The following is a 14,191-nucleotide window of genomic DNA, read 5'->3' as shown; positions in this document are numbered from 1 at the left end:
AAAAATTGAGTCAACAACTAAGCAATAGAAATTGTTTAAAAATATGATCACTGTTAGCTCAAATTTTTTCATAGCAAACGACAATATCGCCCGACATTGAGACATTTCATTCGCATACCAATGCAGGCATCTTGCTCCTGGATTTGTGCGAAGTACCACTTCAAAAGTATAGAACAAAAATATTCATCAGCCTCTATGATATTCCTGTGTCATGATACACTTCCTGGCAAGAAAAGGCCAGTGAATTCTGAACCCACACCTCTTTGGTAACAGTGAATATAAATTGATCTGCACACTTTCCAAGGAAAAAGGGTCATATGTGTCTGTAGCAAATCATAACTGTTACGCTGCGAGTCATAAACCATTTGTGTGTGTTCATTAGTCTGTACTTTGGCTAAGCATAAAACAGATAATAATCAATCACAATTGAGGCAACTTTCTGTCGCACACGAAATACCAAAAGACTTATCATTGAAAAATTACTGTTTCCTGAAATTTCATCTTAACATAATAATAAGAAAATTATAAATATTTATGTAATCAGAGTAAGGTTACTTACAGCAAAGTTTCCCACGATTTCCCAATACAGTACCATTCGGGCAGGTTCCATTTTCTAGAGCCGCTAGAGCAGCTACAATAAAATTTTTATTCAAATGTCAATCGTGAAGGCTTGACACGTGTCAAGGAACATTCCATTAAACATTCATTATAAGATAAGACCATGCTTTAGTCTCCAAGCAGCGGAGATATACGTCTGAGGCAACAAAGAAGACTTTAAAAGACGATCATTTAAACTTTGATTGAAGCTTCCTATATAAAAATGAATATACACTTCTTTTCTGTTCTGTTCGAAATTCGTGATCATTTTAAGTATCATAGGTTGTTACATATTTTAGGATAGCATGTGTTATTGTGGAGCATACAAATTACACAAGAGCACGAAAAGGTGAAGAAGGGAAAAAAGAACCAAGGGCCAACGTGCTTAGCATTCCTCCCCTGACTAATCATTAAGTTGATGTTTCAGTGCCAATTTGCAATAATTTCATGCAAAGCCTCTGACATAGCTTACTTTCAAAACGAATTTTAAACCGGGTGTCTTTCAATATTCCAAAGGGTAAGGTTCAGTGGCGCTGAAACTGAGTAAGGACTAGTCCCCCCCACTTTTTCGGAAAGTTGGTCCTTGAGATTCTTGCAAACCTGATGAGAAAACTTCTCATCAGGGGGGTTTATGTGCGTTATCTAGATAGTCACATTTAAATGACATTTCTTGGAAGACAACAGGTGTTTCCTCCGGAAGAAAAAGTTTCAAACAGGGGGAAAGGGCGTGGTCCAAAAGGGCGTTGTCCCTGACACACCTTTTGTCCCCCCCACTTATCCCAGGCTGGAGCCGCCACTGGTAAGGTTAGGAAAATCTTTTGGGAAAAACTTCCAAAGAACCCTTTTCTGCTTGGTTTACACTACTCGCCTTTGCCTTTTTCCACACTTGCACTTGTAATGCTACATTAAAATATAGTACATAAATCAAGAGTACTACAATATTCGATTGAATTCGAAGATAAAACAAGATAATCATCGAAAAAACTTACAATTATTCACACAACCTATAAGCGGTTTATTCATAAATCCTCCAGAACAACCAACACCGAGGAAAGGGAAGCTATCATGTTCACAGCGATAGAAGTCAAAGTGCATCCAAGCTGCGTAGGAGCCCTCACAAAGGTGGCGTGTTCCATTTTGGCATCTCGAAAAGTAAGCGCCTTTCTTTGGGCTGAATACTGGAAATGCATTTGGTGGAGGCACTTTCATCTGGCAAGGCTTCGCAGCTGCGGAAAAGATTCAATGGGTTTTAATACTGTTAAGTATTAATTAAGTATTTCAATACATAGCAAAGAAACAGGCTACGCAAAAAGAAAACTGTGGTAGGAAAGGATCTTTCATCGTCCCCTCTATGAGAAGGGGAACTTAATGCCGACATGTTTATCGCAAAAAAGCAAATAAGGTAGAATAATTTCTCTCCATTGATAAAAAAAGGAAATATTTATGACAGGATAAGACCCACGGGCTCTCAACGACCACATATGTATGGCTACCCTAAAATACACATGCCAAACGTCCCACTTAGACCTATCTTGTCTATGATTGGTTCAGCACAACACGAACTGGCTTAGTAGATTTCTAAAGTTTTGGACCCTGTTCTTAAAAAAGATATTTTGGGATATACCTATTGCTGTCGGGACAAAACATCAGCCCATGGGGGCTTATTCGAGAGAGGGGGCCTATTTAGCAAAAATTCTTATAGGCCGGAGGCATATTTGAGAGGCGGGCTTATTCAAAGGTGGGAGGGGCTTATTCGAGAACTGCCTGCATTACAAGAACTAACGAGAAGTAAAACAAAAAAGAGTTTGCTTTAAAGTTAACTGTCATAAGAAAAAAATTATTTCCTTAAGGACCAATTTGGTAGTGTACAAGACCAAAAAAAGCCAAAGGGTCTGTTGATAATGATGAGTTACTGTTTGGAATTGACTGGGCTATGAAATAAATACTGCTTCTTTGCTAGCTACATTAAAAGAGACATACGGTTTTTGCCAGATCAAAGAGGTTGATAAGTCTAAATAAAGTTCAGCACATACGTTTGATTTCTAAGTCAATTCTATTAACATATATTTCTTTCTTCGATATAGCATCTTCAAGTTTACTTAATCAATGTAAATAGGCTGGCTAGTTATGTTTTAAGGCAGGACACATTGCAAATCAGTATATTTAAATATACTCAATTTGTTTAACCCTGCTGAAATAAAACAAAAATAGAAAATTGTCATCATTTGACTTTTTGAGAAACGTATAATTGAATCCTGAGATCGAGGTAGTGCCCCATAAATGTTTTGGTTTCACCCCATTAGTACTTCGGTTGCTGAATGTTCAATTCTTGTGGCACCCCAGCCCAGGTTTTTTCTCTAAAAAGTTTGTGCGTCTACTTAACAGAATATTTATCGAGCATAAATTGTAAGTAGCATAAATTGCAAATTAAAATAGTCAAAATGAAGTACAAACAAACCTTTTACAATGACATTGATCACGCAATCTGCATGGTTGTTGCTGGAATCATACGCAGAGAATATCATAGTATAGACACCAGGGGGTTTTAAATCGTTCACTGAAACCTCTGTTCTTGATACAGGTTGATAATGAGTTTTCAAGCCGTCAACATTATCATAAAACCGCACTTCGTTTGCACTGTCTAGCACAATTCTGGCTTCAACGCCACCAAGCGCAGTATAGAGAAGATGCTTTGGGCAACGTAACACTCTTGGTGGCTCTTTATCTAAAGTAAAAACAGGAAGATTAGCATTGTTATCTTTATCACATCAACATTGGCAATACACTTTTTCCATATCCGCACGTTTGATTTGCATAAAAAAAAGTGAGGCGACAAATTGGGTGAAAAAGTTGCCACGCATAGATACGGCGTTTACTGGCGGCTAATCACTGCATGAATTTATATAAAAAGTATTCGAAAATTTGTAGATTTGATTCTTAAAAGCAAAAAATGGAGAAAAATCCAGAGAGAAAACCCAAGTTTTTGAGAGGATTGTTTAGCAATAAAGGAAATGTCAGGTTTTTAGTTAAGGTTGGATGATACAGAAAGGCTTAGTTATAAAAACGAGGTAGATATGTCCAAATCAGCACCATGTATGGATAGAGGAGGAAAGTCAGGGTCTCGTTTATGTGAAATACAACCTATATTGTTTTAGTTCGATTAAACCTAACAGGACTGTCTTTAACCCACTTCTCGAGTATTGCCAGGTCATCAATGAGAAGTTAGGCTGAAATATTGCTTTCAAAAGGGCTGTTGATAGGAGAATTATGTTGAGAATCGAAGGAGAAAATAGAGGTGAAGTGATGGAAGTTAATATATAATTCATTAAAAGGATGAATGAAATAGGAGATATGATAGAGCACTGTGGTACATCAGCGTTAACTGAGTGGGGATTGGAGAGATGGCCCTCAACTCTTATGGATATTGGCCTATAAGAGAGAAAGCTGTCAATCAAAATTGGTGCATACCATACCGAGGAAAGAAGACCTTTGTGCCAAACGCGATCAAAGGCTTTTAAGATGTTGAGAGAGATGACGCTGCTCTTAACAAAAAATTCCACAGCAGTGGACCAAAAATGAGCAGCAAAAGTTAGAAGATCACTAGTAGATCGCGCTTGGTGAAAACCTTACTGGTGATCAGTAAGAAGTTTATTGGTTTCAAGAAACAAAAATTGCAGTTGGTGATGATCGTTTCTATCATTTTGCATACTACGGAAGTGGTTGCGATTGGATGATAGTAAGTAGGGTCAGTCTTGTCCTCCCTTTCAGGAATAGGTGGAGTGAATTATGGGCTAGTGGAGTGACATGTATCAAATGAATATGAATGACATGATAAACTTTTTCTGCTCTCCTATTCACTCCGTATACTTCAATCATCCTGGAGAATAGACCCTGTTTTTTCTATTCCTAAAACGGGGGACAAGTCTGACACAACCAACTATTGTCCAATCGAAACCAGTATGGCCATTCTTAAAAGTTGAATGTAATCTTTTTGACTCTACATACCTAGAACCCTGAAGCTAACCCAACAATATTTTGCCGACTGAACACCTTTTGTGTTAATTGTGTACTTTATTGACTGATACCCTTTGGGTAAAGCACGCAGGTCTTTTCCATTATCGAATATTATTTCCGAATCAGCAATTCCAGAAGTTGGGAACGAAAATCCTGTAGTAACATCAGCTGTAGCTTTTCCAGGGTCAGTTTTTACAATGCGATAATCCTGGCAGTGGATTGTTATTGGAAGCGGACCTGAAACAACAAAACCCTTCACAGTATAAACATCAGAAAATCTGAATGAATCAAAATGAAATATACTTGGTTAAACGAAAACATGACTCGGGCAATCAACAGACAAAAAAGTTGCTTAGGCCATATCTTATTTCCTAGATAATAGCCAAACCTTGGAAAATAAGTCAACCAAAAATAAGCCAAGATATTCTTAGAGACCCTTCTCAAAAACAAGTCGAGCTATAAATAGATTACCATGATGATTCACTAATGTCATGATGTGTGTCCAACATTTAATTGCATGTAATGTAATTTAACACAGGTTGCGATGTGCAGCAATGGCCATACAATAAATACTGATCTGGGTATAATGGATATGATGCTACCCCAGGGGGAGGGGGGGCTTATAAAAATTTTGATCCTCTAGAGGGGGCTAAATCGATAGAGAGGAAAGGGCTAATTGAGAAAAGACAATATTGATATAGGCTAGTTAGTGGTTTATTAATGATGCTCTTCTGATGATTTGTTTATATATATATTAAAGAAACATGAATATATTGATGATTGAAAATGGCATAATTAGTCGTCAAGTATATCGTCATTATGATCTGAGTCAATCAACAAAGCAGGAATATTCTCAAGATATCAAAACTCAAAAAAGACATCAAAACTGTCATCTCTAGTGGACATGAAATTCAAAAATGAGATATTAATAAAAAATGTAATTATTCATAGCAAAACATTTGCATTTTATGTGGCCCCTGGTATATGAAACTTGGGGGGGGGGCTAAAAAGAGAGGGGACTTTTTGCAAAAATTTATGATCGAGGGGGCTTTAAAGAGAAAGAGGGATAAATAGAGCTCTTAGGGTAATTATACATAACTGTATTGTATTTTGTGATGTCATAATTTATATATATTTCTGCCACCAATTTGAGATAAATTTGGCACCAAGCATAGAAAGACGTGCTTACCAGGTGGACAAAATCGTCCTCCAAGTGGTGTCCATGTACCATTGCTTTGGCATAATTTTTCTTTTGGGCCTTGTTCAGAGTTGCAAAGTATAGCTTTACATACACTGCCAACATTTGATGCTTGAGCTGAACAGGATGCGTAAGGGTAAATATAGAGATTGCCATCCAGCGCAGGGCACTTGGTAGTTGCTACATAAAGAAATGGAAAAAATTGCACACATACTGTGGAGTGAAAGCTAAAATAAATGCTGAAAACATCATATCCATTATATCAACTGAAACTTACCTGAGCATTTATTATATAGTTACGGTAAACTGTAATTTTTTGAGAATAATAAATGTGTTTAATTTTAGATAAACAAAATAACAAACAACAGGTCCTTGTATTCAATAAACACAATGCCATGCATTCCTTACATTCATTCAACTCACACCTGAACTAATACAGCTGGAAAATGCACAAAACATAATTAACTTGTAATATTCAAGGAACTTTATGGCTAGCAAAATCAATTGATATTTCTTGTATAAAGTAGCACAGATGATGCAGTTTCAACTTAAAAATCTCAAAGATAACTTTATTCATTATAAGTAGTAATTGATTAAACTCTAAACCATCAGGGACAAAAGTTATTTCTTTTAATTAGCATTGCCTTTAATTCTAAGAAAATCCCAAAAGCATGAGATATAAAGTTTTATCAAAAAAATTAAGAATATAGAAACTAAACATCTTAACAACATGATTTCATAAGCAAATAGTTATTTAATCAAAAGGTGGTAACATCTACACACTTACACTTGCATTCGTTGTCATAAAAATGGTGGTTTCTCCAATCAGGGTCATTATCATAACGCTGCAGGTTACATTCTGTCTCAGTGTGAGAATCATCTCGAAAGCCATAACCTTTGTTGCAAACCCAGTAACAGGCTGTCCTAAATGGAACAGTTTTGTTTAGGCAAATGTCTGGGTAAATGTGTGCATTTTTCAATTGGGCTTTAGTTCCATTCAATCCAGGACAGGAAAACGCATCTGTAAAATAAAAGAATGCTATTGATTCAAAGAGAAAACATTTGAAAATTTAGATGCACAACACTATGTCGATTAAGAGATACACCAAGCTTTACACCCAAAAATTAAAGTGCTTAGTTACCAGCGGAGTAGCGTCTATGTGAAAAATTCTATACAAATTCTAAAATTCTTGCAACACTTCTACGGTAATAAATACCCTGTTGTGTTAAAGTCAATGCATAACATTTTCCCCAATTAACGGCTTTTTCTGGTCATGAGCAGCATGCAGTGCCAATATGCCAATTGGTTATTTTTCCAAGTAAACAGATGGCCAAAAAATTGTGAAATTTGAAAAATCTAAAAAACTGAAGCCCCTCCACATCACTCTTTTTGCCTGTCTAAAACAAGAGAAACATGCGATGCTCCAGTGCAGCTTTAGTGCAGCTCAAGAGAAGCTTCTGAGAGCAGTGAGAATTTTCCGGACTGGTGCTTGCAGTCAGCCTTAGCGCAAATTAAAGTTAAACTTGCTCCTGTTCGCTTAGGCTCTGCAGTGTGTTAACAATTTCGCAATGTGGAGAGCTCCTATTGCCAGCTGCATATAGCATAAAAATTCTTACATTAGGTGGGCATTAGGTGATGCCTTTTTTTGAGGAGTATGAATAAGAATGAGATCTTTTGCAAAACGGTTTTATTATTTATTAGCACTAGGAGTTATTCTGAAAAATTTTGTAAAACAATTGAGCTTTTTTCAAAAACTTTTGCATGGATGATAATTTTTCCCTTGGCCCCCATTCACTTTCCAACCTGTGTCAGAGCCTCTGGTGCAAAGAATAGACATCTTAATTGATTAGAATTAGAGTACAAACGATTTGTTACTTTCAAAATCAAAATTTATTATCACGATTATCATTAATTACCGCTTGTATTTTTAAGAAGCTGAAATTACGATTACATTCATTCAAAATGGCCGTATATTTTATGTTACTGCATGCCTTAGTTCTGCGCTCGCGCTACGCCACTGTTAGTTACAGTGGTGGATCGTGAGGAAATTTCTTGGTAGGGCTGATGAATATTCAAAATTTAAAGCTATATACAAGAGCACCAAGAATAATAAGAACATTTCCCTTCTTTACTACCTCTAGTTGACAACTTTACTCTCATCAAATGGTGTTTCTTAACAAATGCAACTTTGTTGGAATGCTCAATTTTATTTTTTCAAATCCGCTGGATGGTTTCTCTCTTCACAAAAAAGTGGAGTTTGGGAGACCTTGAATATGGCAAACCCATAGATGATATCCCTAGCATAGCAATGGAATGATTTTTTTTACAGAAACAAAGAGACAAAACTTTAATTTAATTGATTGTTGTTTGCTATGGAGGAAGAATTGTTCAAAATGAAAGCATGCATTTGATATACTAAGTGATGTTAGAAGACTTCTGTGTATTTGTCATTGGTATCCCCTTTGGATGAAGATGGCCTATGGCCTAATATTCCCATTTTGAATTGTATTTGAGGATTGACAAAAAGGATTCTGATGAAGATATACCTTGTTTGCTTTACTTCGAAAATTTTAAAGCTGAAAATGTGAGTCTTTGAATAAACACCACTCTGCTATGTTCCACTTTAAGCTCTGCATAGCCAATCACAGCAGTACACACTCAATACTGTTGAATTAATTACTTGAGACCACAATTAATATAATTTTATTTTTAACTACCTCCGAAGGAAGGAAGATTCATGCTGAATTGACCCATCAGAGGGCAGCTCTCATTTCAATAGTCAAATAAAAAAAATACTTGATTGGTGCATTCTCTTATTGTCTAGGGCTAGCCCCAAAAGCTTCAGGGATGGTTTCTGATACATGTTATGGCTAGTTTTCAAAAGAATCCCAGGCAGTGTGACCTGAACAAATTGGAGAATGGCTAAATAGTGAAACACGAAATAATTGAACAGTGCTAAAATTATATTGGGTAAACGTTTCTTATTATTATGTAAATCTAAAACTTATTCTTGGAAATTATCGGTCAGGCTGCGCCCCATTAGCCCCAAAACATGTGCAGTGAGATTTATTAGTACATAAGGACAATTTTTGTTTCTTCATGTGTGAATATATCAAATTTTATTTTGCACAAAAGACATTATTATATATATAATATATATATATATATAGATGATCAGTAAAAAAACAACTTGATTAACGTTTCGCAATATGCTTCTTCAGAATAACCTTCACTTATATTTGGAGCGTAAAATAAGGAATACAAAACAATAGAACAAAAGAACACATTTTACAAGCAAGAACTAAATATATATCCAAAAATAGTTCATAATTCTTGAAACACACAATTGTACCCTGAAATAAGTAAGGGGTCCGAATATATAGACAAAAACAGTGCTTTATTTTCCATGAAAATATTCTACCATTAAAATTTCCTTTCATTGCTACATTTCATGGTTTTATTGAGGTGAACACTGTGTTATCCCATTTCAGTTGAGGACTGGCCAGTTTTGAATGACTTAGTTGCAATGACTTATTGTTATTCATGCGGGTACCTCTACAGAAATGAACAACAATGCATAGCGTTTTTGGCTCCATTACAATTTGTAAAAGAAGCAAAACATATGTTTTAGTAATTTCCTTAGTTTGAAAGACAACAAAGCACTGGAAACTATTTAAAGATAACATCTATCTGGCTTTTATAACAAACACTTTGATCTTCAGATACACAATAACAGCATTCCACTCTAGCCTAAACAGTCTAATCAAAAATGGTTTACTGTTTGAAAACAATTCATAATATTGGTGAAACAAGCTTTGGTCCATAAACTTGGTCTTGGGAGTCGCATGAGATGAGGGTTCTAATAAGATTTAATTATAACTTGAAGGGAATGAAATTGTTTGTCATATCTAAACATGATACATTTTAATCAAGGAAACAGAAAACAAACGACAAATGGTGTAAATATATCATCCAGGGGGTGGTTTTCTTTTCAAGGCCGTTTTATATTCATCATGCACAGTTCAAAATGTAGTCACGTAAAATATGGTGCTGTGATGTTTATCCGCAATCCTTTCTTCTCAGAACATAAACAAAAATTGTTAAGAACATGGGTCACGTTTGAGTTAAATCTATTTCAATTAATATGTAATTTGTTAAAGGTTCAACGGAATTACGTGCACTTAACATTAACAGAATTTGTTAGATCAAGTTCTGTGGAAATTGGGAAAAGTTGAGTGACCCAAGATTTTGTCAAACAAGCTTGATAGGCGATGTTAAGTTGTCATACGTTAAGCCTGACTCCAAACGGGTTACCTCTCTCCGAAATAAATTTGTAATCGACTGTGAATAACTAACTTACATAAAAATTACAGAAAAAAATCGTGTTCCGTGACAGAAACTGCTTTTCAAAATCATAAAGGCAATAATGAAAAGTAGTCTTTGTGAATAAGTGAAAATATAATTTGAACAATTACAAGTATTACAGTTAATTATACATACAATGAATTTTGCTTTATACTTGCCTGTAAAAGAAGGTAGAAGACTCGCAGTGATCAGAAGAAAAGTTGAAGAAATCATTTCTAAACCACTTTCCGCATAAATAAATCTTCGTCAGCGAAAAATGTGTTTGTCGAGGGCAAATCTCTCCTTCGCAGGGAGATGACAGAAATTTTCCGCATTATATATTCAAAGGAAGCAGACAGTCATAGGTAATGACGTCATAGAAATATATCTTTAGAATTCATTAATCTGGATCATAAAATCCGAAAGAGCATCTGGAAATACCGCTGGATATGCAAATTCAAGATGTCATTCCATGTATGGCGAGATATAAACATGAGTTCAATGATGCTGGAAATACTCTGGTGGTGGCAGCGGGGGCTGACTTTCCTTGAAGGAGACTTTGAGCAAAAAAGAGAAACGATATGCTTTATTAAGTTCGTATGTTTTGAACTTTCATTTCAGACAATGATACTTAAACGAAATAAAAAAAACATTTAGCCCGTCATGCCACAGATGGCCTCCACAAATGTCTCTACTCATGACGATCTTGGACCCCTTACAATACAGCTATAAACTAAATGATACAAAATATGGGAATCGTATGCTGTATACTTAATTTCGCTCTGAGCTTTTTTATGGGCACCATAGTGGAGCGAAGTTAAATCCCCTCACTTTGCAATGTTTTAGAGAGGGGTCGAAAGCATTAATTTTACTACACTCAATTTTTATTAGAATGCTATAAATTTTTTCCAGCTTCAATATCTTTAAAAATGTTCATCTTGAGCCAGAATATATTCTTGAAATGTTCTTGTTTTCCTTTATTTCATTTCCAATTTTTAGGCCATGTAGCCCCTCAGTAATATGAAAAGAATTATTAACAGGGTGCCCTGCATTTAAAGATTATATAAACTAGATAAAAGATAATAATTGCAATATAATACAAAAGGATTAAAATAATTAAACTTAAATCTACCAGCTTTTGAAATTGGCGAACTTTCTTGGAAGACACCCTAACCTTCTTAATTTCTAAAGTTTATCCAAATTAACTCATCGGTTATCCACCTTTGTCCACAAAGCCTAAATGTTTGGTCCATGACATTGCGTGACAAACTGTTGCAGATTAGCCATGGGTCAAAGGTTAAGAAAATCAGTGTGGACAAAGTCACGACTACTAGGTCTCTCTGAAAACATTTCTAGAAAAGCCATAGCAAGAATTCTTAGCTTCTAGTTGTACACCAACTATTCTATTCTCACAAGAAAGCCATTTTCTTACAGCAATTTTCTAAAAAAAATCGGTGTAAAAAATCGGTGTAAACGTTGCTTGTTCGAACTTGAGACTTCCACGTGTCGTTTCGGGTTTCGAATAAAGCCTTGTAAATAAAATATGCTTATTCAAGAATATATTCTGTGGTATTGCTACAAACTCCTAAGTCTTAAGCCGCACCTAAATCCAATTGCCGGTGTTCAATGAAAATTTGATGTCATAAACAGGCACGGCGCCACTGGGAAGCTAATGGGCCCCATTCCCTGCTTTTTTCCAGATAAGAACTTTTTACCGTTTTTTCTATTACTTTTTAAAACAGAGTATAAAATAAAAAGAGAATAACGGTTATTCTTATTCTTACCATTTGTCTATTATTTGCATTAATTCAGTAATTCATTTTCTGTATCATTGCAATGTCTTATTTCGGATGTGTAAACGAAGCTTTCTCGAGACAAGAAAGATGCACATTTCTGTTCAGGAAAAAATATTCTCCCAATCCATACAACAGCTTCGTGTCATTTACATTGTAGCCATTAGTTTTTAATCATTAGCAATGTAGTTGCATATAGTTTAATGTTGCCTGTTGGCCATGGGGTAGTGATTATCTTTCACTCCCCTTGGTATCGTTCATGTGGTGTAGTATAGTAACTAGGATAAATATAGTAGAAAGTAACATGTTTTATAATATTTAATATGCATAGAAAGAAAGATCGATCTAAAATCGACACCAGCTCTCACCCAAGCTTTACAAGAGATCCTGACGAGAAAAAACTTCAAAGGAGAAGATGAAGAACAAAACGAACTAGATAGCTTCCTGATTCTGAATTCGATAAAATTTTAGAGAAATTTCATAGATTATGATCATTGTTACTATTATTTATTCGCCTTTTATATTATAATGCCCTTTTATAAGCTTTATGTGTCTACTGGTAGTTGCTGCCATTTTACTTTTTCACTACTAAATCATTTTTTTTAGTTTTATCACTGCACAAAATTCCAGTTTATCACTGCAAAATTACGATTTATCACTTCACAAATGGTTCATAGCTGCACGTTAAAATAAACCCTGTCTATTCATTTGGGAGTTGCTGCGTTAACGAGTTTTTATTACCTTATTAATTCAAGTTAAAAGCGTTGTCTGCTTACAGTAACGCCGACCATTTCGGACAAAATATTTTCGAACATAAAATTTTTTTCCACGAAATTCCGGACGATTAAAAAAATAACGGACAAACACAAAGGCACTCTTATTTTATTCAAAATATCACATTGCACAATATTAAGCTCAGAATAGTTTATTCTTCACTTGACTTAACATAAAAGTCACAAGTTTTCGAAGGGGTTCCCACTACGAATTTCATTTCTCTCAATGGGGTAATGCCCGCTTACGATTGGTGAAAAGTTCACCATAGCAGATGTCAAGCGAAGGTATCCTGCAAAGATAACATTGATTCAAGGAAATTACAGAGTTGGCGAAGTAGAGCCGGATGAAAAAAGTGAATGAAACGAAGATATGAATGTTGACTAAGATAAAAGTATTACAAAAGACAATATAATAACTATCGAAGATGATTTAATCAAAAGACAAAAGTTATTTTCAAACATATTTCGCAATGACGAAAACAAGATGCATAAAATGAACATCTCAACTACAATCATGTTGTTATCATGAACAACTTATCAAAAGTGTGATCGGTCGACCTCTTGTATCATCAATTGTCTTAGATGAGATATCGATCTTGATATCAAAAATCATAAATTGATTGTTCTTCTTGCTATTCAATTATGGCGGTGTCAGCAAAATTTCCAAAGGGTCCCACCAAAAAATCACCTATTTTCATCAAAATGTGCAGTTTCTTTAAAATTAGACATGACACAAGATGTTATCTTGTCGGAAAATCGTAGGCCTGGGCCTCCCCAAATGAAGGCCTGAATTTCCGCCACTGATAACAAGAGAAGTATACCGTGATTGGTGTATGCATTTGCGAAAAAGAATCAGATTTTCCTTCACATCATCCATCCCAGACATTGAAACCAAATTCCAGTCCCCACAAATCTGGGTTTCCGTTTATTAACATCATTTTAAATTTACCGTGTATGTCAATAAAAAGAGCACGCATGGAAAACAGTTTGTTGTCTGTTGTCTGTGTATTACATAGAATAAAAGACAGCAATTGCCGGATAAGAGAACCCTGTTATGGTAGACAAGAGACTATACTACTAGAGGGAAGGTGGGTAGAAGGTGGGCTGTTGTGCCATTTGGAAACCAAAAGTGGCGTAGTACACGAGTTACAGGGCAAGCTCCAGCTATAGAATGACACGAGCATTGGATTCATCTCCTCGCTCTCTATCAGAAAATTCTTCAAAGAATTAGTTAATTGGGTGGAATATAAAAAAGCTCGATCTGCTTCGTTTTCTTTGGTGCTTTTGTTTGTTACACGTCACTGATTGTTACACGTGACGAAGAAGAGAAAACAAAACTGAGCAGTGCACAAATTTTATTTCGATTTGGTATATATGTCTACATTAATATACTGCTGGAAATTGAAAAGATAAGCTTAAAAAATAACAAAAAACATCGTGCTACTACTCTACTGAAGAAAAATAATCCGAG

The 14,191-nt window shown here is 35.4% G+C and overlaps 1 protein-coding gene across 1 annotated transcript in view; it reads right to left on the bottom strand.

Annotated features, from left to right (window-relative positions):
- The window catches only part of LOC135683979 (sushi, von Willebrand factor type A, EGF and pentraxin domain-containing protein 1), a 28,260-nt gene extending 17,786 nt beyond the window's left edge, over positions 1–10,474 (bottom strand). Inside the window, exons 1-7 of the mRNA XM_065199405.2 lie at positions 10,334–10,474; positions 6,597–6,830; positions 5,801–5,989; positions 4,603–4,848; positions 3,056–3,322; positions 1,587–1,823; positions 560–631 (exon numbers count right to left, since the gene is read on the bottom strand). Coding sequence (XP_065055477.2) covers positions 560–631; positions 1,587–1,823; positions 3,056–3,322; positions 4,603–4,848; positions 5,801–5,989; positions 6,597–6,830; positions 10,334–10,388 — 1,300 coding nt within the window. The 5' untranslated portion in view covers positions 10,389–10,474. The remainder of the gene's footprint in view (positions 1–559; positions 632–1,586; positions 1,824–3,055; positions 3,323–4,602; positions 4,849–5,800; positions 5,990–6,596; positions 6,831–10,333) is intronic.
- Between the last annotated feature and the right edge of the window lie 3,717 nt (positions 10,475–14,191).

This window comes from Rhopilema esculentum, chromosome 7 (assembly GCF_057945365.1).
Source record: "Rhopilema esculentum isolate cy_ngs chromosome 7, ASM5794536v1, whole genome shotgun sequence".
Taxonomy (NCBI): Eukaryota; Metazoa; Cnidaria; class Scyphozoa; order Rhizostomeae; family Rhizostomatidae; genus Rhopilema; species Rhopilema esculentum.
The sequence above is the reverse complement of the archived record's forward strand: the minus strand, read 5'-3'. Positions and strand labels throughout refer to the sequence as shown.